Source organism: Hippichthys cyanospilos, chromosome 7 (genome assembly GCF_059441005.1).
Source record: "Hippichthys cyanospilos isolate Australia breed blue-spotted pipefish chromosome 7, RoL_Hcya_1.0, whole genome shotgun sequence".
NCBI classification, from domain to species: domain Eukaryota; kingdom Metazoa; phylum Chordata; class Actinopteri; order Syngnathiformes; family Syngnathidae; genus Hippichthys; species Hippichthys cyanospilos.
In genome coordinates, this window is record NC_142375.1 from 5,851,105 (window position 1) to 5,875,225 (window position 24,121).

Genomic DNA, 24,121 nt, shown 5'->3' on the forward strand with positions numbered 1-24,121 from the left:
ATAAGAGCAAAATGAACTTGTTAATAGTTTTTACGCCAAGCAGGCTTCTGCTAAATGTAATAGTTTAAAAATTACAGCAAGGTGCCATTTTGAGCGTTGACAGGATTTAATATCTCTAGGAAAGTTTCAGCTTCGTTCTGCATTGATTTTCTGAAATACAACAAATCAACGTCTTCCAAAAAAAATGAAATACAATAAATAAATAAAAATCCCAAAAGGACCCATATGCCACACAATGTTTAAATGTGTTGCCATTTTTTTGTTTGTAGCTGTTTTAATCTCCGTGACTTCTGGAAGGTTTTTTTGCTTTCTTTTTTTTTTTAATTTGCCTGCCATTCAATTTTCTTTCTTTTGTTTGCAGTTTTATGCTTTTTACACTTATGTCTGTGTCGGAGACATACTTGCAGCGTGGTTCTGCCTGTTGCAGCGTGTTTGCTCCCATTGACCATTGCTTTCTTACCAAAATGAATCCAAACATTACAGAAGGAAATTTCAAACTCATATGTCAACATTAGAATTTCTCTATAGGTGCAGTTGCAATGTAAAATGTTCATTTACGACATAAATACCAAGACAAGTAACATTTATGTATGCATTTTATAACAACATTTAATTCATCAAATCAAATTCATCAAATTCATCAAATTTTATGTATAAATTATTTCCATTTATTACCGACATCTAGTAAATTATTCATGAGTATAATAGCAAATATAAATGGTTGTAACAGGTTAGTTGTTTATCTGCCATCAGATACTTTATAAATATTTAATGCTATTATTTGTTTATATTATATTATCACTGTAGTTTAACCTACAGTATATGGATATTATGTATATTTTACAAATAATGTATGCAATTCTAGTTGCACATAAATCTCTAAAAAAAAATTATACAAAACATTTCTAGCTTGATATCTGTCCTTCAGTATAATGAACAAAATAATGGTCCTTCTGTGTAATGAAATAAAATAATATCCAGTACAAAAACAAAACATCAACACCAACAAAAACTGAAGACTTAAAGAAAAAGCACTACAATGCTTTAATGTAATCCTATGAATTCAATTGTTCCTTTTGTTCTACTGGTTTCTTAACAGTTTTGTCTGAGCAGTTGTTTTTAAAAATCTCCTTTATTCTGAAGCTTTTTAATGAATAATTTCCCTCTCTTCTCTCCAATCTTCACCTAGATCTGTAACTTTGTTTGTGGCTGATTCGAAATCTGGCTGAAGTCATGTCTTCATCAGCGATTTGCCATTTTTCAAACATTCTATTGCATTATTGATCTCAGTCTTAATTGAGAGTGGATTCGTGTTCATATTTCCTGTAAACCTGTCATCTTGCAGCCCTTTCCAAATTTTCCAGCCAGCCAGCCAACCAGCCACCCAGCCGTCATCATCTCATACGTATTGGACACATTTACTTAGGATCTTATAACTGTTCATCTGTCACATGGAATAGGGAGGAAGGAAGAGTCGCATGCATACTGAGTAGTTGCACTCATGCCAATAAAAATGTTAGATATTTACTTGTAGAAACACACGCAAAATGTACATCTGGCGACCACTGATTGTTTCCCAGTTAAGTGGGGACAAAGACTGCAGGAGTTTTTAGACAATAGGAGACAAGGAGCAGGTTTTGGATAATACTCCATCGTACTGTATTCTAAAACGTGCTCTTCAAACACTCAAACCTCGTGAGAAATATTTGAATATAAATAGACAATAACAGGAAGTCTGATGATGACTATTGTTTTCGCATTTCCTGCCAGGAAGGGGCCTCCTCCTCTATTGTGCTTTTATTCATATTGTTGCCGGGCTCCTTCCCCCCCCCCCCCTCCAACAGCCATTTGATTTCTAATAGAAACTGCTCAACTGCACTTGTGGCGCCCAAGCCTTGTGACGTTCTCACGTGGAGGTCTGTGAAGTGTCTCGCGCCGCTCGCTCGCCGTCATCTTACGAGCACACGCACGAGCGCCGGCTGGGGCTTCCTATCCAACTCAGTGCACACAGTCGGAGACCAGGAAGTGAAAGTATACGCATGGAGGGTGTGTCTTTCGCGTCCTGGCTATGTTTTATTTGTAATCGCACGGCCCTCCTCGGATAAACTAATGGGCGACTCGGCGAGGACCAAGCGCCGAGAGCAGCTCAAGCGCTGGGCCGGTTCCTCTACCGACAAAGCGTCGGCCTTGCCCCGGCGGAGATGGCGAGGCAATGCCGCGGAAAAGGGAACCGAGGAGCCGGGGGCCGAGCTGCAGGAGCCACCGAGCGAGCAGCCCGCTTCCAGGGGCGAGGAAAGCAGCCCGCTTCTCAAGAGACGGTGAGGAAGCCCTCTTAGGGGAACACTTGAACGCAACTTGTCAGCTAGCTGCTTTGTTAGCGTGGTTCGAATGTCCTCAATGAAGAATGTTCGTGGGATCGCTGTGGGTGGACTACAAATGAGATGCATCGGCTTAGTTTATTACTGCACTCTTCGTAGCCCGTGCATTGCTGCCGTTTACGATCAAAGTGGTATGTGTGGGAATTCTCGCGGGCCTTGATGATTTCCCAAGCTACGGAATGTCTGATACTTTAGTCAGAGTTTGCTTGTGACAGCTGTGGTTAGATCAAACTTCCCCGTCCCCTCACGGTATCATACACTGTGTGTGTGCAAGGTGTGCAGCAACAAATTTCCCCAAAACAACTACAGAGGGGGGAGAGGAAATTACAATATTCATACTTAATAATGTCCACTTTAAAGTTTCCAATTAAAATTATGATCGTTAACGTAGTTGTCGTTTAAGGTGATGTGCAGTCGATCATCTCAGATGAGATATTGCCTGTCTTTTATGAGTACTCGTTTATTTTGAAGAAAGACCCCCCCCCCCTCAGGAAAAAGAAAACATTTTGCGCGTCCCGCTTATTGCGTTGACTTTTTTTGTTATAAGTTTACCTAAAATTGTATCGTTTAACAAAAGTAAAAAGAAATACTGATAAACGTTCAACAAATGTTAATTTTTAAGCCTGTTCCCGTTCCTGGAGGGAAACCACGCTCTTGGGGGGCCCCACCCCACAATTTGAGAAGGACCGCCTTACGAAAAGTGACAAATGCACATCGCCATACTGTTAATGGTCAAAGCTCTAGGCAATATGGCCTTCAAAGGTACCTAAATCAATTGTTTTCCAGCCACTGAATTTTGAGTTTGTGATTCTAATCCCCTGCCCCTCTTTGCCTATCGAAAAAGCTAACCAAATGACATTATTCACCACAAGTTTTCCCTATTCCCCACATAGCCTTTCTGGTGTTTATCTTTCAACCCTTGAAAAGTGGATTTTTGAATGACACCCTCACCTACTGTCCAAGTCCTGCTGGGATAGGGACCAGCAAGCCTGTGACCCTTGTGAGAATAAGCAGCTTCAGAAAATGGATGGATGGACAATCCTTAAAAAAAAAAAAAAAAAAAAAAAAAAACTTTTAGGGGGGTCTGTTTCTTGGAATTGTTTTGCGCTGGTGGGGTTTCATCTGATTTATCATCAATTTGGAAACTTGACAATTTAGAGTTTCAAGGATTTCAGCCTTTGGTGGGGGTATGGGAAAACTCCAAATAGGCTACAAGGCAAAATGACCATTTTGTGCACATGACGATAGGAATGTGCGTTTTACCCCATAAATAGTTACCTTTCGGAGCCAATAAAACAGATGATTCTCTGCTTCCTCACAATGAAATCAAGCCACTTTCCCACTGGGGCGGCAAACTTTGCTGTTGTTGGTTGAAGGGGGCAAATGATGCGTAGACAACAGGGTTTTGTCGGTGCGTGTTTATGTTTTGTTCGGGGTTGAAGGCGTTCGCCTGTCGTTCGCCTGATTGTCACTAGACGTCCGCCTGAGCCGCCATGAATATTTGGGGTCGGCTCTACAATATATAAACAAACTGTTTACATCAGCTCAATCTGTTTTTTTTTTTGTTTTTGTTTTTTTTTAACTGTGTTTGTTCTGATAGCTGCTGTTGCCCCTTCATATCGCTAAGGTTTAGGGCTGAGCAGTATGACTGAACGATCCATCACGATACAAGTGTTTCATTGTTGGTCGATATCAAAATGTATCTAATACTTTTCTTTTTTTTCACTCTTGAAAATGAAGACCTGGAGAAAAAAGGCTGAATTTAGTTCATTTAATAGATCATTTAATGTTTGATCTTTAACACAACTCCATAAAGGTCAAGTAAACGGGTCAATGTTAAGCCTAAAGGCCTGAAGGCTGTGCGAAATGGTTGAAAAGTGAAAAGTGTTTCACAAATATTTCAGTTATTATTTTTTATCTATTTAAAATGAGAAAAACAAATTGATTAACGATCAAATTAAAGAATCAATTGATCAACTTTTATGAAGCTCAAGTATCAAGAGGAAAAACTATTATTCAAAATATCTGGTAGGCAAACGAAATTTCAAAGACTACACTATTGTTTTTGTATGTTATAATGTAGTGTGTTGTGCAATGCTCTTAACATCTATCCTTGCTCCTCTAGCAGTGCAACATAAATGTCATTTGTGGAAAACACTCAAAGCGCTAATGGTGTTCATACAGTGGAAGCGTAATGCATGCACTCCAAGAGGGCGCATGCATTACATTCGAACATCCATCTGTGAGTGACTTCATAATTTTAGCTGACTCATTATTCTCGGGACAATTTTTACATGCTTGTGAAGTGCCGCACTGACGGGGTCAGAGCTGGTTTACATCAGGGCTCGAAAGTCAGAGTATGAACCCTGATCTAACTCCTATCTGTGAAACATGCCACAGGATAAAGCGCCATTCAAACCAGAAATACTCTGGGTCCAAATACTTTCGAAGACGGGGGTAGGGAATTCCTGTTCCTCGAGAGCAGGAACTTCCTCGATTCAAATGATGGCTATCAGCAAACCTGATGACGATCCTGATGATTTGAATCAGGCGCTTTGCAAGCGGTAGCCATCGAAAATAAATAGGCGGGATACGGCTCTTGGGGAACAAGAGTAAACCAGACAACCAGATCCCAGAACCAGAGGTACAGAGGTCTAATTGAAAGTTACAGAAATCATTTGATTATGATGATCATCTCAAAAAGGTTGTGGGAACAAAATAAGTTAAGGCCACCGTATTTTTTCTCTAAGCATGATTCATTAGTTTATTAAAAAAATACATATCAATTTTTGATCCCCAAATTCAAAAGCATTGACTTATTTTCATTGGTTAATTGTCATTCAATTGGTATTTTTTTGTTGTTGCCAGATTTAAATTTCTATGAGCATTGTGAGTTTTCATTGATTAACAGGGAGGTGCCAACAATTTGTATGTATGTGTTTGGTACTTCTGCCCAATCAGCTGGGACAGGATCCAGCTCCCCCCACACAGAACAAAAACAGTCATGAAAATGGATGGATGGAAAAAGATCATACCTAAAAATGTTGTATCCAGATGTCGTAATCCAATATTCTGTCAATCATGTTATTTAGAAAACGGGTGAGGTTTGACAGAGCTGCGGAGTTCCTGGCTGCATGTGCCAGCGGTGACACGGAGGAGGCCCATGTAATGCTGCAAGAGGCCAAGGAGATGATGAGCAGCAACCAGGAGGATGGGCCAGAAATTATTAACTGCTCCAACGCTGATGGCATCACCGCATTACATCAGGTGAAGCCGCTTTTCCGGCGGAGTTGTTTCGCCCACTGTTTAAAACAAAACTCACTTTCAACATGTCATCCTGCAAGGCCTGCATCGATGGTAGCATGGAGATGGTGTCCTTTCTTTTGGAGCACGGTGCCAATGTGAACCAGGTTGACAGTGAGGGCTGGACACCCCTGCACGTTGCTGCCTCCTGCGGCTACCGTGATATAGCGGAGTATGTTGCTCTTATCTCCATCCTTCAAATGACCCTTTTCAGAGCTATCCTAAGATGTTTGATCAGATCCGAGTCTGGGCTTTGGCTAGTACCACTAGCCCGGGGGGATCCAAACTGGCTTTTCGAGGGCCGGTTTCCCAGGTTTTTTTTTTTTTTTTACATTACAAACCAGATTCAAATGATCGGCTCATTAGTAAGCTTAGCAGAAGCCTGATAATGATCCTGATCATTTGAATCAGGTGTGTCGGGAAAAGAAACCCGGAAAACATGACAACACAACAGATACAACAGATATCGGCCCTCGAAGACAGAGTTTGGAGCCACTCTTTTGATATCTTGGCTGTGTGCTCAAGGTCCTTGGCCGGCTGAAAAGTGGTGACCCATGTCGGATGTCATGAATGCTTTTTACCTCAATCCTGATCCCTGACTCGTCTCTTGAAACGGGTTCTTCCTCATCGACAGTGCGCTTTAAACCGGAGCCCAGCTCCAGGAAGAGTTCTGGTGATTCAGAAGATAGTCTGCTCACGGATGATTGAGGCCATTGTGCTTTTTAGGACACTTCCCCAGAGCTGTGACTCTAAACCACAGGTCTCAAGCTACATCACTGTATATGACCCACAAAGACAAACTTTGTTGTCTTATTGTTTTCCATTAAGAGGCATTAAAATTGCAGATTGTTTTAACCTGAATGTGGCGATTAATCTCCCTTTTGAAAATCATTTGTAAATTAGCCAAACAAATTAATCTTGACTTTCTTCTGATTTTAAAGCTAGTTATCCATCAATTTGATGTGCTTGTGTGATAATATGGGAAGTCATGCGTATATATCGGTTCACAGTCATCATGTCCCTTAAAGGGAAACCATAAGTATGATGTGATTTGACAAAAGAGAGTTTGGCAACCACAGTACCTGCTCTAAACTATCCTGTCTTTGAGCTATATAGACAATTACTTTGACATCACTTCATATTTAGTTTTTGCTCTGGCATGCAATGCAAGCTGCAGGAACTTAACATACACAGCTGTCTGTCTCTCCAAATAATTCCTTAGGCCCCTATACTGCCAACACCAGCAAATGTTCGCCCCTTTTAGGGATGAGCAAATACATTTATCAGAGGCGGTCTCCCATTGAGAAGAAGAAACAGTTCCAGGTTCATCAGTAAAAAGGAATCCCCTCAACTCAATTTTTACCTTGAGTTTAATACGTACAAGTGACTTCTTAATTTCTTTTGCAAAGAGCTAAACAACAATTAAACTATTCACATTGTTATCACAGGTTGTATGTACAAATCAGAAAATCAAACCAGTTGATCAAATTTTGCAAAAAGGCTGTATGGATAAAGTGAACGCTTTGTGAATGCACTGTAGAACACCATGACTTGATGCCACCAGTGTTCTGTGGGTGCCAAGCTATTTCTGCATGCAACAATGCTATCATTGTTGTTGTGTTTGGCAGGACAACGTCTCAGCTAAAGAATGAACATGCAGGGCTGACCAGTGTAGAATTTGAAACCGTGTTTATGGAAAATGAAAACACATGGTAGAATTTTGTAGGCCAACAAACAAGTTGTTAGTGAATGTCAGCTTTAGTGTTTCCTACTAACAGCTTGGCTGATTTACTGTTTTTTTTTTGTTTTTTGTTTTTTTTAATGGTGTCTCTGTGGTTGATTTGTCAGTTTCCTTTTGCGGCACGGTGCTTCTCTTTCTGCTGTCAACTGTGATGGGGATGTTCCTGTGGACATCGCCTTGGATGAAACCACTGAGGCCCTTCTCCAAGAATACACTCTGAGACAAGGTAAACATTTTTTGGCGACTGAACACATTAGCTCCTTTTACAGTACTAGGACTGTCACTAATCATTTTTCCAATAGTCGATAATCAGCGATTATTTCTTAGTCGACTAATCACAATTATTTTTTTCTTGCTTGAAATTGATGCAGATTCCAAATAACGTCATGAGCCATTTTTTCACCACAAAGACAATATGGTATATTTAAATACACACACATAGGTTAAGAACTTGTGTATTTTTTTCTAAACACAAAAATAGAATCAAATGAATACATTTAAATTAGTCAAAAACAGATTCGAAATGCCTACCTATTAGCTTACATTACATTATCACATTTACATTACTTACAATAACCATGAATAGTGAGTTTTTAACGAGAAAAATGCTGGGTAGAGAGAACCGGTGCAGCGTTAGCCTAGATCTCAGCCCTCGGCATTTCCCCTGCCTTTGTATACGGGCGCTACGCCGCCGCTGATAAAATGGTTGTAATTTTGAAGCCCAATGTCCAAAGGCTTCTGATTGGTATATGGTGGAAAAGCCAAGCTATTCTGCACAAACAGACACGAAAGGAGCAGGAATATTACTGCTAGCTGGCAAACACTGAAGCCTCACCTTGTGCATGCGCCGCCTCCATTGTTGCCAGGTCTGGCGTCTGCTTCATCTTCCAAGGATGGGTTAAAGTAGTGACAGAATGAGGTGAGGGAGGGATAACGCTTCCTTTTGAACTTCCCGATGTAAGAAAACACTTCGCTGTGACTGAAATCATGCGTAAAATGGATGATGCAAATTTACATAATTGACGTTGTCGACAACGTTAACTGATGGTGACACCCCTATACAGATCATGGTTAAAGTAAAGTTATGGGTCATGGCAGTATAAGGATAGAATGGACTGTAATCTCTGATTTGATTTAGGCTGGTTACAAAATGTGAACACATGCCACACAAGTGCCACTGAGACTAAAGCTTAAAGCGACACATCAGACCGACCTTCTCATTGCAAGTCTGATTGTAATCAAAAACCATTACATCAGGGATGTCCAAAGTCGGTCCCCGAGGGCCGCTGTCCTGCATGTTTTCTAGGTTTCTTGCCCCGACGCACCTGATTCAAATAATCAGCTCATCAGCAAGCTCAGCAGAAGCCTCATGATGATCCTGATCATTTGAATCAGGTGTGTCAGCGAAAGAAACCTGGAAAACATGCAGGACAGCGGCCCTCGAGGACCGACTTTGGACACCCCTGCATTACATGAACATCTGATGGGAAAGCGTTGACCTATGTATGTCCTAAATATGTTACTATAAAGGTTGCTGAGTGTAAACAACGGTCTTCACATGCTCATCCCCTGATGTGACGAAGGACATGTCTAGGAATAGTGAATTGTAGTGTAGAATCAGTGTTTCTGCTACACTCAAAACAGTCACACCTAAATCATCGCCGTCACTGCAAGGGCTGAAATGTCAGGTTTTGGACGACGGTCCTCAGAAGATGCGATTTCGGGATTGTCAAAGCTACGGTTTTTTTTTTTTAACCCTTTCGCTATCTTTTTTTTTCTGAAAAAATGAAACTTATGGCATATGTTACTTGCTTATAAGTCTAGGTTACTTGGAAAATTAGTTAAAAATTCCCACTGCCGTTGATAAGGTAACAGGCCCTGGGATGTTTTTGTCCCATTGGTGTCCCACTGGGATTTCTTTTCTTTTTTTTTTTTGAAAAGGTGTGGGATGCATTGTCCCAACGGGAGTGAAAGGGTTAAAGGCTCATCCTCAACAATTAACGGCATGCCAGAGGACATACAAACCAGAATGGTTTTAAAAAAAAAAAAGGAAAAGCTGTCTTCTTGGAAAAAGCGCTAGGTAAAAAGTTAATATCAGCAATCGTATTTGTACTACTTTGCACCACAGAGTACAGTTTTCAGTTTTACTCAATATTTAGTCTCAAAATCCTGATTGTTTTATTTGAGATTTGATCAGCTTTACTTGGGGACTGATGTTTTTTTTTGTTTTGTTTGTTTTTTAAGCAGACATTTACATAAACATACGATCAAAGTGTTTTTTCTTGTAAGTTGTTTTACTCTTATGTCCAATATTGGACTGAAATTGGATTGAAGCTCTTAGGGGCAAAAAATCAACATGTCATAACAGAATATACATTGATTAAAAAAGTATTTGTTTCCTGCTTGTGTTGAGGTGTGGACTTGGAGGCAGTAAAACGGGTAGAGGAGGAGCAGATCACGAGAGATGCTCGGACCTGGTTGACCGAGGGACCGCCTGCGGACGTACGCCATCCCAGGACCGGCGCCACTCCTCTACATGTGGCTGCAGCCAAAGGCTACGTTGAAGCTCTCAAGTAAGCATCTTTTGCCATTTTTAGCGTGGTAGCAAAGTGTTATCCTTCCTTGATACATCATAATACCTTTCTGGTGAATAGATCCCCTGACATTGTCCTGTTTACATCATGATATTCAGGTTACTTTGTCAATGTGGACTGGATGTGTCGGCTATGGACTTTGATGGGTGGACTCCTCTTCACGCTGCAGCACACTGGGGTCAAGGGGAGGCCTGCCACATTTTAGCTGAACAGATGTGCAATATGGAAGCCTGCAGCAGCGCAGTGAGGCTTCCCTTTAGAACTTTTCATTAAATTTAGTGTGCAGTTTTGGATTATTCCTGTTTGTTTTCTTAATCAATTGTCATATATTCTGCAGGGTCAGACACCTTTGGATGTAGCGGATGAAAGTGTGGAGGAGCTCCTGCAGGATTTAGCTCAGAAGCAAGCCAATGTGAGACATTATTTCTGAATTTATCCAGCCAGTAGCCCACATCGCTAACATCTGTGTGTCTTCATAGTGGCGCAATGAGCAGTCCATACGAGAACGGCAGAACCAACAAGGTGCTACCGCTGTAAACGCGCAAAACAAAAAACGGAGGTTAGTCTTCATCCCACACTTAATAAGCCTGACCAACCTTCAGCTCTGTGTCACACTCTCAAACATTAGTCAGAATTGTTGGTAATTGGTTGTCTGTTATTGGCAACCCAACGCTTGACTGGTGGTCATCTCAGTGTGTGTACATCATACAGTACATTGCCTCTCGCCTAAAATAAAACCTGAACCTGTGTTATTTTAAACAGTATGAACAGAATATAACATCTACTATGGGGCAGAATTTAGATCTCTCTAAATGCACTTTGATAGTTTACAAGTGTTTCTATTGCGTCTTATTTTGACACTTTTTTTAACTACTATTTTGGCATCCATGTATGTCAATTCATAGCTAAAAGAATGGTCAGAAAATATCCTTACACTTTTTCATCTTCAATTCATTTATTGTGTTATTGTGGAGTGGTGCAACGATTAAGTGATTAGTCAACAACTTTTAATTATTAAATGAATAATTGTTTTTACTTATGGAATAATCGTTTGGATCTGAGTTTAATTGTCATATGCATCGTAAGACTACACATTGAATTTTTTTTCTGTTCTCTTCCCCGAGCAGACTACATTCCACAATCGAGCAAACAATAAAGTAGGCAATCAAACAAAAACTAAAAAACAGTAATAGCGCAATAAGGGCAGGAATAATCGAGCAAATAATAAAGTAGGCAATAAAACAAAAACAAAAAAGCAGTCATAGAGCTAACTAATAAATGAATAAACTTAAATCCTGAGCATATTATGGAGTAGATGGAAGGTGAGACACTATGCATATGAGGATGATAGTGCAAAATATAATGTATTTAGCAGCTTTCCTGCACTGTGCAGGGTTTGTAAGGTGCATGTGTGCGTGCAGTAAAGTGACTGGTGATGCGGGTGCGTGAGGGTATCAATTTCAAATAACGTTTGTTTAAAAAAAAATAGAGGTGGAAATAAATGATTTAGCAGTTATAAGTGATTTATTGATTTCTCTACTAAATAATTGATGATCAAAATAATCCCTAATATTTTCATGAAGTTTTCAATATTCAAGGATTCCCAGTGAAACACACTGCATGCTCATATCTACTTCCATGCCATCAGGAGTTCAGTCTGCAGGATGAGCAGTAAAGACAAGATGAACTTGCAGGACCAGTCTAAAGAGAGGGGGGTCTCAGGTGGCCTGGAGCTAAGTGAGGACAAGGAGAGCAGTCCGGGTAAAACAGCGGCTATGATGCTAACTGACTTGTAAAAGTATTTTGTTTTCCATAATTGTCTTGATCAATCAGCAGTTTGTTGTCTTTCTCCAGAGAGCTCCTCTGTGTCTAGTCCAGACACTGAGAGTGGGACCATCTCTTTAGCGAGTCCAGCTGCCAAGGTGAGGTTTGCAAACTCTATTTGTGCATTCATTGATAGTCACGGGGTCTTGTGCAAATCTATGTCACTTTAACCCCTGGGGGACATTTTGACCCAACTCGGGCTTTTTGATGTTTTTACTGTTTGATCAAAGGAAAAGCATACAAAAAAAACACTAAAATATTGCATAGGTTTTCAAAACAGGACTAATTTCAATATGGCACGCTGCAGTCCATTCAAAATGCTTGCAAATGGGAGCTCAAGAGGTACCACACTATAGGTGTCAAATTTAGCCCATGTCAGGTTCATTTGCTGCCATTCAAAATTGAAAATGTCAATTTGGGACATATTGAAAACCCGATGTTTTTTCATGTATTTCCCCCAATTTTTTGCATTACTCCTTTCAACGACAACGTGCGAATGAGGTGCAATAGTAATTTTTTTAGTGACATCCCAAAACCACCAGGTGGCAGCCAATTTATCACATTTGCAAGCCTTTGAATGTCTTTGATGATTGGCTTAGCCTGGACTTCTATAATGCAAAAGTCTTCAAAAGTCATAATACTGTAATTATGACAGAATAAATATTCCTTATTCAATTTCATACATATATAAATATACAGCATAGTTACTTTTGTGTGTGTGTATATATATATATATATATATATATATATATATATATATATATATATAGATATATATCTCTTCACATACACACACACACATTATTTGGATAAGGCTGATGCCACTGAACATTTTGAGGGGTTAAAAGTAAATATATATTTCACAATGTTTTCTTTCAAAGTCAGTCCAAGTTGAGTGATAGGGCAGGCCAGTGAAAAATCCCCTGACATGAAGGGGTTAATGGCTGATGAAAATTTAAAAACTATAAAACTACATGAGCCCCGAGCTCATGTACCAATCCATCATGTACCAATCCATCAATTAAAGGAAATAATTAACTTGAAAACCATGCAATTGTGGAAGTTAATAAGAAGAAATGAATTAAAACCTGTAAATTTCTCACACTTTGAAATTTGAAACTGAAACGACTGATTCTTATCAAACTAAATACAGCGCACATTCTTCATTCCACTGAACAGCATTATCAGTAATTGTCAAATGAGTGCAAACCATCTTTTACGCAAAAAAATAAAAACATTGTTACCGAACAATGGCCTAACAACATTTTACCTTTCAAGCAAAACCATTTTTATCTTGGTAGCTGTTTCTGAGAGATGAGTTTTTGTAGTGTAACATAGTTGTTGAAGAATGTATGGTTTGCTTGCTGCCCATGGAAGGTTCTAAAATTCGTCAATCTATTTTACACATATTTTCAAACCATTGCATGTGGTTCATAATACATTACTCTTTGTGGGTATATGGTTGGTATTTCAATTTAACTTGTTGAATGATCGAAGTTGGCGAGATTAAACAAAAAACTGCCCCTTTTTCTGTTTTTTACCTGTGTCTTTATTGTGTGTACTCACATGGAATCTGCACATGTGAGCATGACGTATCCTTGTAAAATCAGAAGAGTTGACAAGTGTTTGTGCACGGCTGTGTGAGCGGGAGCAAAATTTTGCTCGACATTTTTACGGTTAGAGTTCTTCTTTCACGCCGGTAAATTGCACAACATTTGAGAACTTTCATACGATTGGTTGGCTGGCAGCCGTTTTAGGGTGTGACCCACCTGCTGCCCAAAGTCAGCTCGGATAGGCTTCAGCACGCCCGCAAGTCGAGAGAGGATTTTTGATATCTTGTCTGTTACTTTAAGAAACAATTCAACGTGCAACTCAACAATTAACAAATTGACTTAAAACTTTACAATTTCAGTCCATTTTTTTTCTTTTATTGTCCCACTGTAACTTAATTTGTCTGGGTTAACGGTTTTCATCTGTTATGTTTTTCTTTAAACGAACACTGATCAAATTTGTATAGATGGATGACTATTGAAATGTGTGGTGCTTGTATCTTCACAATGTAGACAACAGAAGAGAGAGGTGGAGAGGAAGACAAGGAACATGACAAGGTGGTCCGCACCGCAAGAGTCCAGCCCACCCCTCATACGAGGGACAGTACGTCTGAGAGCCCCAACACACCTACTACCGAGCGACGCAAGTAAGAAACACACTACTACATAACTGATTATGGAGTGAATTCCAAAAGGAACTTTCCAAAATGTTGACTTAACAATGTGTGGGCGTGTTTTGGCCTCCCTTTGCATTTGTTCAGGTTTCAGGCTCCAGTCAGAGACGAGGAGTCGGAATCTCAGAGGAAAGCACGCTCCCGCCTCTTGCGCCAGTCCCGCCGCTCCACTCAGGTATGCAGAAGGAGTTTTTTGTTGAGTGTTGTTTCATAGCTAGCCGCACTCCACTATTCGGCTCGAAGGTAGTATGTTTGGAATGTGATCGAATGGAGCAAGCGCAATGCGGTAAACTTTTCATGTTGTGAAGTGCTCGCACACCCCACTCTTTCAGGACTGTTAGATAACACAACTCCTGTCTAATTTTTCAATGATTGGACCATCCATAGTCAGGTTTGCTTGGGGCCATATAATTCAAATAACAATGAAATTGAGTTCCCAAACCAAATGAAAACGGTGCTTGTGAACTCCTCACTCTGAATGAATAGGCAGAATTGCATGGAATTTAATTCATCTACTCGTGTACTCTTCGATGGGAATTGCCGAGCCACGTCCTGTGTGCGTACGCTGTCTTGATGTTAATATGTGGTCAAGTCGCCGTGGACACACGTGAAAATATGTTCTCATCCAACCAAAGCCATTCTGTTAAACGAGAGCTTCGTTTGAACCGCTTCTAACTTCTTGTCACTTGAGAATGTGGAAAAATAATCGCTAATTCTTTGCTAAATAGAAAACTGTCCTCCACTTGAGAAATACATAAATCAGTGCTTCATTTTGCCTGCGTCCGCGGCGCATAATTTTTGCCATGGGACGCACACTTTCAAATCAACGTGCGTCCTCTGGACACACAAATGTTTTGTTTTTTTTGTCGGGAAGTTGTGAAACGCTTGGTTTACGCAAGGCAATTTCAACCAGCAGTGGGAGCCTGCTCTCGATGTCACTTATACTCTTTGGCTGCCTTAGCCAATCAGGTTCTCATGGTCACTTCTTGATTTGTCAGCTTGACTTACTGCTGTAAATTACCGCAGCTATGCTTATGCTACCTACATACAGGGTTGATATCGTTCGCGCTAGGACGCTAGCAGTATATCGAGCTAAAGTGTGGGTCAAGAAGGATTACTAAAAGGATTACTTTTAGGAATCTAAATTTCAGTTAAGATTGGTGCAGAGACCTCAAAAAGATTGGTGTTAAAGCCCAAGAAATCTTGTCTTTTGCAATGTCATCTCCGCTTGTGTAAAAACCTCACTTATGTGTGTAAATGCTACTGTTTCAATTTACCAAAACGCAGATGAAAGATCTCTATGAATTGTGGTTTGTATTGCAGGGTGTGACCTTAACAGACCTTAAGGAAGCTGAGAAGACCGTGTCGAAATCTGCTGATCCCCTGCCTCGTAACATTCAGCCCGTCAGCCCCATCATTACTCTCACACCGGCTGAGAGAGGCGAGTTTGTTTCTGTACACATTCCAACGCTACTCAAGTGTTTTCTGTTCAATTCTTTGCAATATGCAAACCTCACGTGACCAAACCCAGCAAACAGGTGAGCCCTAATGGAAGCAGCGAGTAGCGGTGCCATTCAAAAAGGCTAGCCCCTGACTTTGGCTACAAGGGGGCTGCAATTGTTAATATTAATCAGAATGTCTTATAATTCTAAAGACAGGATTTGACTTGACCTATCCTTTAAATATACAGAAACGAGAAAAGAGTTCTCATAAGAGCCCACTATTTTTTCTAACATGCCACAATCTTGGCATATTCCAGTGCCATAGAAAAAAACAAATTAGCACAACATGGTCAAATAAACGGTTAAAAAGTCAGCGGCAGTTTTGATCATCATCTGAGTGGTCCGACAAAGTAAATTGTTGTATATTTTGTACATCTATCGCTGTTATAAATATGCCAAAACAGTGGTCAAATTTGAGTGCATCGAAATGGAGCAATTGTTGTTTCTGTGTGACCGACTTGATTAATAATTTTAATTACCTTCACATCCCTGTGAATACCCTCCACCGCCACCACCTTTATGCTGGCGGTCACCTTGTGCTGCACAGCATTTTGTCCGCACCGTGGTAGCGCAGAATGGAAAATTCTAACCTTAACCTTTTAAAAAGGGCAAATGTTGAGAATTGTGGTTTCCACCCTTCTACCCCCATGTTAGGACACTACAACCTGGTGACCCAATTCAGATTATTTTTTTTTTCTCCTATCCGACCTTTACCTGATCTTGTGATGGCAGTGTGAACGACAAATCCGATTTTTTTTTCTCTCTCTCTCTATTGTAACCCAGGCCACTTGGATATGTTGTACTGAATCTGATACATATCCGATCTTTTGACATTCAACTTCAGCCTGAACGGCCAGGTTATATTCATCCCACTGGTACATAACGAACAAGCGACAGACGTCACAATTCTGCGCTCAAAAAGTCGGGAGCAGATTGGGAAAAAAAAAAAAAAACAATAGCGGATGAGGCGATGATGAGAAGGGAGAGCCAGGTGTATTTTGTCTCTCTGCCTCTCTCGCTCCTGCTCAGTGAGCGCTCACTCGAGAGAGACGTTCCTGGCACTGCAAGCTAAAAAAAAACTCACACTTTCCCTCTTTAATTTACTCCTTAAATTGAACAGATTGAAAATATTCTGCCTCCGCTATGCCAATCATTTCAACATGGCCAGGTACTTCCGTGAACACATTAAGCACGCCCTCTGTCTGTGACATCCTCAATGCCCATGCGGGACTGTTTGGCATTCGAACATATAGCTTACATACAGGCCACATTTATTTGGAAATGTGAACCACCTCAAGAAAAAAATCGGAATTGAGCATTAAGTCCGTGTGAACCTAGCCATAGTCCCACACTAAAGAATGGCCACAAATGGTGGGTCCATGCTACTCAGCAGGTTTAGGTGATTATCCCATGTTTTACAGATACCGACCCAGTGAGGCAGGAGGAGCCCGAGGGAGACAGGCGTCTGGGGGTGAAGGACAAAAGGCGAGCCAGAAAAGAGAGGCGCTCCACCGGCATCATTCCGCCGGGTGGAGAGGTGAGAAAGACACTTAGGCGATGACAAGCAGCAGAGAGCTCACCAACCATGGATCCGTTTTGAGTCCAATTCCGCAACCTTAGAAGTTTGCTTGTTTTACAACTCTACTCTCACGCACATCGACACCAACCGGTTCACCATTTTGCAGTTTTTTGTTCAGAGCCAAATACGGTTTGCAATTATGTTGCAAGAATAAGTGTTTTTTTTTAGGGGGGGAGGGCTTTATTGATTTGTCATTCCTTTCTTTTTGTAAGCATGAAAACAAAAGCAATAGATTATCCTTGACTATCGCGTATCATAAATTAAAGTATATCATCGTGGTGATGGGGGTGCCCAGGTCAATTATTTGTGAAAATTGTCATTTAGCCCTATCACTAACTGTCCAAATTGTTTCTTCATATATGCAGTCTGTTTTGTTTTTGAGGGTGGTGGAGTTGGCCCCATGAAGGCTAGAATCAATGTCTTCTTATTTTGCAGCATTATACTATAATATAGATGTGTAACGATTGTAAGTCGAGTTTTATAATATCACTTCATTCATTCTGGCTGTTGTAAGGCACAACAAAACTCCCAAACCACTCAAGCACAATCCAAGTCCACATGCTTCTTTATATCAAAGTTTTCACAATAATGCATGCAAACGTTTTTGGCCCATGCTATGGCCCTACAGTATGAACGTGCATGAAAACATGTTTGCCGAATGTCCACCCATTTTCTACCACGCTGTTAATTCGGGGTCAAGGGTGAGCTCAAGCCTGTCACGGCTGACTTGAGGTGACCAATACCATGGACGAGTTGCTTCAATCACGGCGCACGCTGAATGAAAAATGTATGCGGTCATATGAAAATATGAGTAAGCCCTTTTGATAAAAGTGTGTCGCTGACAATTGTTTTTCAGAACGATGATGAAGATGCTCATGTGGATGATTCAAACAGTAACAACACTGCCACGTGAGTTATGTATTGTGTTATTTCATATTACTTGCATCGGAAGAAATCAGCGGCAGGCGGTACATTCTGCACTCGTGCATTGACTTTAGCACGGTAGCCAATCACCCAATTGCTATCCTAAATATTTTAGAAATATAGTTAGTGATTAAAAGAACTCATATAATGAATATATCTCGATAAATACTTGTGTATTTAAGGTAGTAAACCAGTGAATGAATTATCTGAGCCAACAAACAGATATGAAATTAAGAGCTATTCATCTACTACACTGTCCACTTTTTTAACGTTGATATGACATTAATATTTTGGGGGGAATGTGTAGCGCAACTACATGTATTTGTAACCTGTACTCCAAAACTGGTCATTTCCCATCAAATATCAAAAAAGTCTTTTCGATTTCTGAAAGCGGAGAGAAACTTTAAATGATAAATGATGGACCAAAATCAGTTCTGCCACAGTTCTCAACTCAAGAAAAACCTTGATAAAAGACTTGATCAATTCTTAGAGGAAATAACCAATATGGTCTCGGAGAAAAACAACCTCTATGGCTGTGTTGGAACTTGTGGTAGAAATTGCTAATAATATAGACAAAAAACTTTTGCTGCTTTTGATACAACAGTATCAAATCATCATACGTATCATTGAAATTCAACCACGTTTACAAGATCAATTTCACTGTGTTACAATGTTAATTTCTAGTTAGATGTTAATTGGAATAAAGTTAAATTGGAATGTTAAATGGAATAACTCTGATTTATGGAATAACTCTGAAATAGAACTGAATAGATAAAAGAATCTCTTCAAAAAGATTTAAAAATATTGCGTTGTAAAAATATAAAAATCAGCTTTACGCATGAGTAAGTAACTAGTATGTATAAAAGGGTTGATTTTGTATACCTGACATTATGCTGACATTACCATAAGCCAGTGCAACTCAGTTATTTTTATCATGTTCAAGCATGGGAGGAGAGATTGAACATTAAAAATGACAAAAAACGCATACAAAGTAACAAATAGAAACTAGAAACGTCTCTGAATATAATGCTCGGGACAAACGGGAAGGTGACTTACTACGGGATAGTGACTATAAACAACAACCTGATAAGAACTAACAGGAAACTAAATACACTCGGAACTGACGAGACAATGATGAACACCTGTTTGGCTGACACAAGGGAACATATCGATCAACTTCAGCAAATGTTTACTTTTTACAAGGTTCAATACAGATTACATTTTATTCTGAATCTGACAAAAAATAGCTCAAAGTGCCTGAAATAAAACAAAACTGTCAATCTTCATTCAAACTAGGAAAATTCATTACCTTTTTTTTTAACTGTTTGATGCTAAAAAAAAAAAATAGAATAAATACTGTCATAATAAATGTAATACCAATAGCAGTTTTTTTTCTTCCCTAAATCACAATCATTAAGTTGAAAATGGATTGATGGACAATCATTCATTTGATTTTGAAAAAAAATGGGATTGACCGAGAGAATGAGAGCCACTGTAACATTGCCTGTTTAGATAAAGGTTGTCCCTTTAACTTATGGCTCACCGATTTGATTTTTTCCCTCCTTGTGTGAACACACCGTAAGAGCTAAACCACAAACGAACGAAAAAATGCAATCAATAATATACAAAAGAGAAATACGATTCATTAACTGACAATATTGAACCCTACAGCATAGTTACTCGTTAGCACCCTCTAGTGGAATAAAACGGAGACTAAAAATGCAGATATACTAAGACGTTAAATCACAAACATGACAAAATATAAAGATAAATCGAACATAATACGCACCTCGTTCCCATCTCAACCTGGTGCTAGACAGTTGCTTACCAAATTAAACGCTAAAGCGGTTTTGCCAAGGTTTCGATCTGGTGCGGGTTTCTTCAGCTTGGAGTTTTAAATGTACATGTGTAAATTGCGTCGGTTGCTGACAAATGACAACACTTTCCCCTCTCAGCCCCTTCAAAAGAACCGGCTATATTACATGAATAATGTGAATACATATGAACCACACACGCAAAAAACAAAATAATTCACAGCCACTGCAGCTCCGTAGATTCACAATGACATAAACCTCCATGCCCCGTTACTATTACAAAAAATGTTTTGTACTTGTAGATAGTTCAGTACTGCATGCTGTAACTGCAACTTGTGTGGTTCTCGCCTGCCTCAATAGTTCATGATGTTGTCAATAGCACATTGTCAGGGCCGTATATCAAGTTGAGTCATGCTTGGGAATCCTTCCTATATGTCCCCAAGTATCTTCACTTTGCTACAGTGTAATGTTGTGTGTTTTTCTGCAGCTCCAGTGGATTAGGGGACGCAGACTACAGGATGGTACGTGTCTGAGCTGCTCCTCATGCAGAAGCTTGCACATTCCTAAAAAAGAACCTCGGGAGTTTTATCAAAGAGATACGGCTTTAAATAGATGCGAATAGAGTCTGTGATTATTTCCATTGCGTGGAGATTCTTAGCGCCGTCAGAACTTCACTAATCTAAGCCTCGACTGTTGTGTGATTTTGTATTTTTTTTTTTTGTCCTCCCCAGCTCTACTTCCAAGTACTGCAGCAGAACCTGGCACTGAAGGACAAGCTGCAGGAGACGGAACTGCTTCTCAGCCAAAATAAAGTGGAGTTGGAAAGACTCAGACAGGTGGGGCTGCTTTGACGTTTCTTTTGGAAAATGTTCAACTAACTGAATTGGGGCGACTCCTGACAGCAGTAAAAAGCTTTCAACGGGGCAGTTTGAACAGTGACAGCACAGACTGGGGCTGCAATGTGAGAATGGTGGGGGGGTACAGGTAGCCCTCTGTGCTGCAATCAAAGTTGAGAGTAGAGAGTTAGCGCTCATCACTCACTGAAGTATGTGTTCATTTTTTTGAGTCATTAAAAAATGAATTAAGGGATCGACATTGTGCTCACCACCCTTTTTGAAACGCGGTCATTGTTTTCCCACACTAAAAGCAAATATCTGAGTTTTAATCTACACACAAAAGATAGTCGGCCTAACTTTCATGAAGGACTACAGAAATCGGAACAATTACTGCTGGGAGGCTGAAATTGGGAGGATTTGAACCACTTTAAGTTAGAATATTGTAGAAAAGAATGTCTTTATCAGTTTGAAAATTTCTGCATAATTCCCATAATTTTTTGTTCATTTTCACAGAAGTCATCCAATTTTGAAAACGCCTGGAATTTTTCAACATAAAGCTCAAAAAGAAAGCGCTTAGTTTGACTTGCGGTGATTGCAGTGCACGACTTGTGATCGTTTTCTCTCTGCCCCAGAGCCAAGATAGCAGCACGGAGAGACCTGCCCTCTTAGAGCTGGAGAGATTTGTAAGTGCGCTCTTCTGCAACGCCTTCTTGGTGCAGCACAAGCATCTCTTTTTGCTTCTGTGCCAAATTGAAGAAAGAAAAAAAAAATCTGTCTCAGTCACTTTTTGACTTTTGTTGCACTTTAGGAGAAGTTGGCCCTCCAGAGGCGAGCAGTGGAACTGGAAGACGAGCTGAAGGTTCTGACAGTGATTGCCACACTCCTCATGTAGCCTTTATAAAACACACTGCAGCTGGTCGCTTACATGTACAACCCTAAAACCTGAAATTAAGTTACTTTTCCATCAAGTGGTAGCGTTCAGTTCTTGCACCCATTTCTATGCATCCTCTATCACTTTTGACATGAGGCCCAATGCGCACACCGGGAGTCAATCGCAGGCTTTTCTAAACGATTCAAATAACCCCGCTGTATCTATCACAAGGGTATTGGCCATGGGTCTTTTAGGGCAGGGCTTCTCAAGCTTTTTGGGGAATCGAACCCCTTTTATAAATTTTCCAAGGACCCCATTGCAAAAGTCTGCGGAAACAAAACAAAAAACTTAAGTGCCCTTTTTATTCATCGACACATTCAATTTGATAAAAAGTATATTAGTTTACAGCTATGCTGAGAATGTAAATTGCAAATTGCACGCCACCTTATAACAAACTAGATCAATTTCCCCCAGATTGCTGCCAATTATTTTGTAGTCAAAAACTGTATAATAAAATCACATGGCGCTTTAGCTTTGCTGGCTTCATAGTCAACACATTTTGACAAATTTAAAAATGACTATATTTTTCAAAATATATTAAACCTCGTTGAACTGATAGCTTTATTGGATTTATTTTTTTTCATCAAGTAGCCGTTGCAACTAACGGCAGCTTGTGTTAGCTGAGGTTGTAACTGCTTTATTTTCAACGAAAAAAGCCAGCAGACTGAACCAAGGTCCGAGTCCACCCTTGTTCACACGCAGGAATATTACTAAAATGAAGAGGAACATGTAAAGGTTATGACGTCGCCAGCTGATTCAATTAAGAATGCTCTGGAACCGCTATTCCATTGGACTCGTTTATTAATTGTGGTCTTTTGGCATATACACGCAATCATAAACTCAAATGAACTCGAGCCGCCTCGCGAAGAAAAGCAAAAACAGCTTCAAGCATTACACTGACGCTGCATTCAATAAACAGTCACAGTGTGGGAAATCTGAAACACTTAACTTTAGGCACAACAAATATGTCATTTATTGATATGAACAACAGAAAATCTGAAGGTGAGATTTCTCTTTTGCTTTAGTTTTTACCCTGTCCCCAAAGCGGTGGTGCGTCTTAAGCCGTAACATAGAAAATACCGGAATTTGACTGAAAAATTAAAGATGCGTCTGTTTGGGGAATTACGTTACATGTGAATTACATACATTTGATCCTCTGTCAGATAAAATCCAAAATGATTTGTACTTGATTCTATTAATGATTTAACACCAGCTTTTTTTTTTCTTTTCCGAAGGTTTTGGGAGACCTGAAAGCAGACAACCAGAGGCTCAAGGATGAGAATGCTGCCCTCATTCGAGTCATTAGCAAGCTGTCTCGATGAAAGCTCAAAAAAAAGAGAAAAAACACCTTAATGTATTACAGGACAGCACAACTATGTATGTCAAACACATCCAAGGGTAACCGAACAGAATTTCAGGGCTGTTGCAGATTTACTGTATGACAAGCTAAAGTGCACCTTTTGTGGACTATTGCTGTCCACATCCTCTTTTACATTCCCCTTGATTTTGTTGTTTTTAACGCAAATATTTTAAGTGCTTCTCCCTTCTTTTTTTGTATGAACTTGTGAAACTAAAAGCCATGCTAATGAATATTTTTGACCAGAGGAAGGTGGAGAAAAAAAGTGCTTGTTTACTTGCAAAACAAACAATGGTTATGTGCCATATCCTGCCTAAATTGAATGTTGTGTAGCTTCGGGACGAGTGTGGACTTTCTCTTTTAAGACCGCCGCGGAGGCGGAGCGAGCGTGTGTACAAATATGTAAATGCTGTACATACATGAAACGTGTCATTTCATGTTGCCGTCTTTGAACCGGAGGTTCTGGTAAGCAAAGTAGTGTTCGCCCTGGAGTGTATTTCTACTGTACGATAGACAAGGCCAGATGGGCTCAAGTTTACCATCTGTAGTGCCATTTAAAGAAATCCGCTGCATGTCAAATATTGTAATGCTGTGCCTTCCAAGTATTTGTTATATTTTGTTATAACAGATTAATAGTAAAGCAAAGCAATGTTTTTTTTTCCCCCACATTGTATTTTGTTAGTATGAAGAACTGTATGGAAAAAGTGATCGCCACAAGGCGGGAACTTGGTCAGCATTGACGGACCGTCCGTCAGTCCGCTGCCGACGCACGCCTGTTTTGCTGACGAGTAACAGGAACGCAAAAAAAAAAAGTGAATTAAAAATGTCGGAATTGCAATTTTTAGCCGTCAAAGAAAGACATTAGGTCAGATGTCGCTCAGCCCGCCACGCCGCAGATGAAATTTGGACAAATTTAGTCAAATGTTACTGAAACCGTCTTCTGTAGTTGTAGGGCAAGCAGGTCTAAATGAGACCCATCATCCACCATTTGAGTGTCATGTAAAGCATGATGCCGCCATCCGTTGGACATGATTGCAAATTGCACTCGGCCCCCGCATTTCTCAAGATGCGGGATAATAAACATGGTGTATCACAGCCAAGGGTTAAACCCCTT

General features: G+C 40.0%; 1 protein-coding gene across 3 annotated transcripts; it reads left to right on the forward strand.

Annotated features, from left to right (window-relative positions):
• Positions 1-1,834: 1,834 nt before the first annotated feature.
• ppp1r12c (protein phosphatase 1, regulatory subunit 12C) lies at positions 1,835-23,673 on the forward strand. 3 transcript variants are annotated; one of them, XM_088418978.1, is made up of 20 exons: positions 1,835-2,318; positions 5,471-5,645; positions 5,723-5,853; positions 7,530-7,648; positions 9,836-9,995; positions 10,115-10,259; positions 10,354-10,428; positions 10,496-10,575; positions 11,665-11,777; positions 11,871-11,938; positions 13,904-14,037; positions 14,152-14,239; positions 15,388-15,505; positions 16,988-17,103; positions 18,002-18,054; positions 20,371-20,404; positions 20,615-20,719; positions 21,352-21,402; positions 21,528-21,578; positions 22,886-23,673. In XM_088418978.1, the coding sequence occupies exons 1-20, from the start codon at positions 2,110-2,112 to the stop codon at positions 22,970-22,972; spliced, it is 2,112 nt and encodes a 703-aa protein (XP_088275104.1). In that variant the 5' UTR covers positions 1,835-2,109; the 3' UTR covers positions 22,973-23,673. The 3 variants fall into 3 exon arrangements, with proteins under 3 accessions (XP_088275104.1, XP_088275101.1, XP_088275103.1); XM_088418975.1 differs by having other exon boundaries at positions 1,955-2,318; positions 11,853-11,938; XM_088418977.1 differs by having other exon boundaries at positions 1,955-2,318; positions 11,853-11,938; positions 20,377-20,404.
• Positions 23,674-24,121: the final 448 nt, after the last annotated feature.

Excerpts from the sequence above, each read along its gene's own strand:
- ppp1r12c (XM_088418975.1), top strand. The coding sequence starts at position 2,110 with ATGGGCGACTCGGCGAGGACCAAGCGCCGAGAGCAGCTCAAGCGCTGG. Across the intron at positions 7,649-9,835 it reads AGAATACACTCTGAGACAAG|GTGTGGACTTGGAGGCAGTA; the intron begins GTAAACATTTTT and ends GCTTGTGTTGAG. Across the intron at positions 14,240-15,387 it reads AGTCCCGCCGCTCCACTCAG|GGTGTGACCTTAACAGACCT; the intron begins GTATGCAGAAGG and ends TTTGTATTGCAG.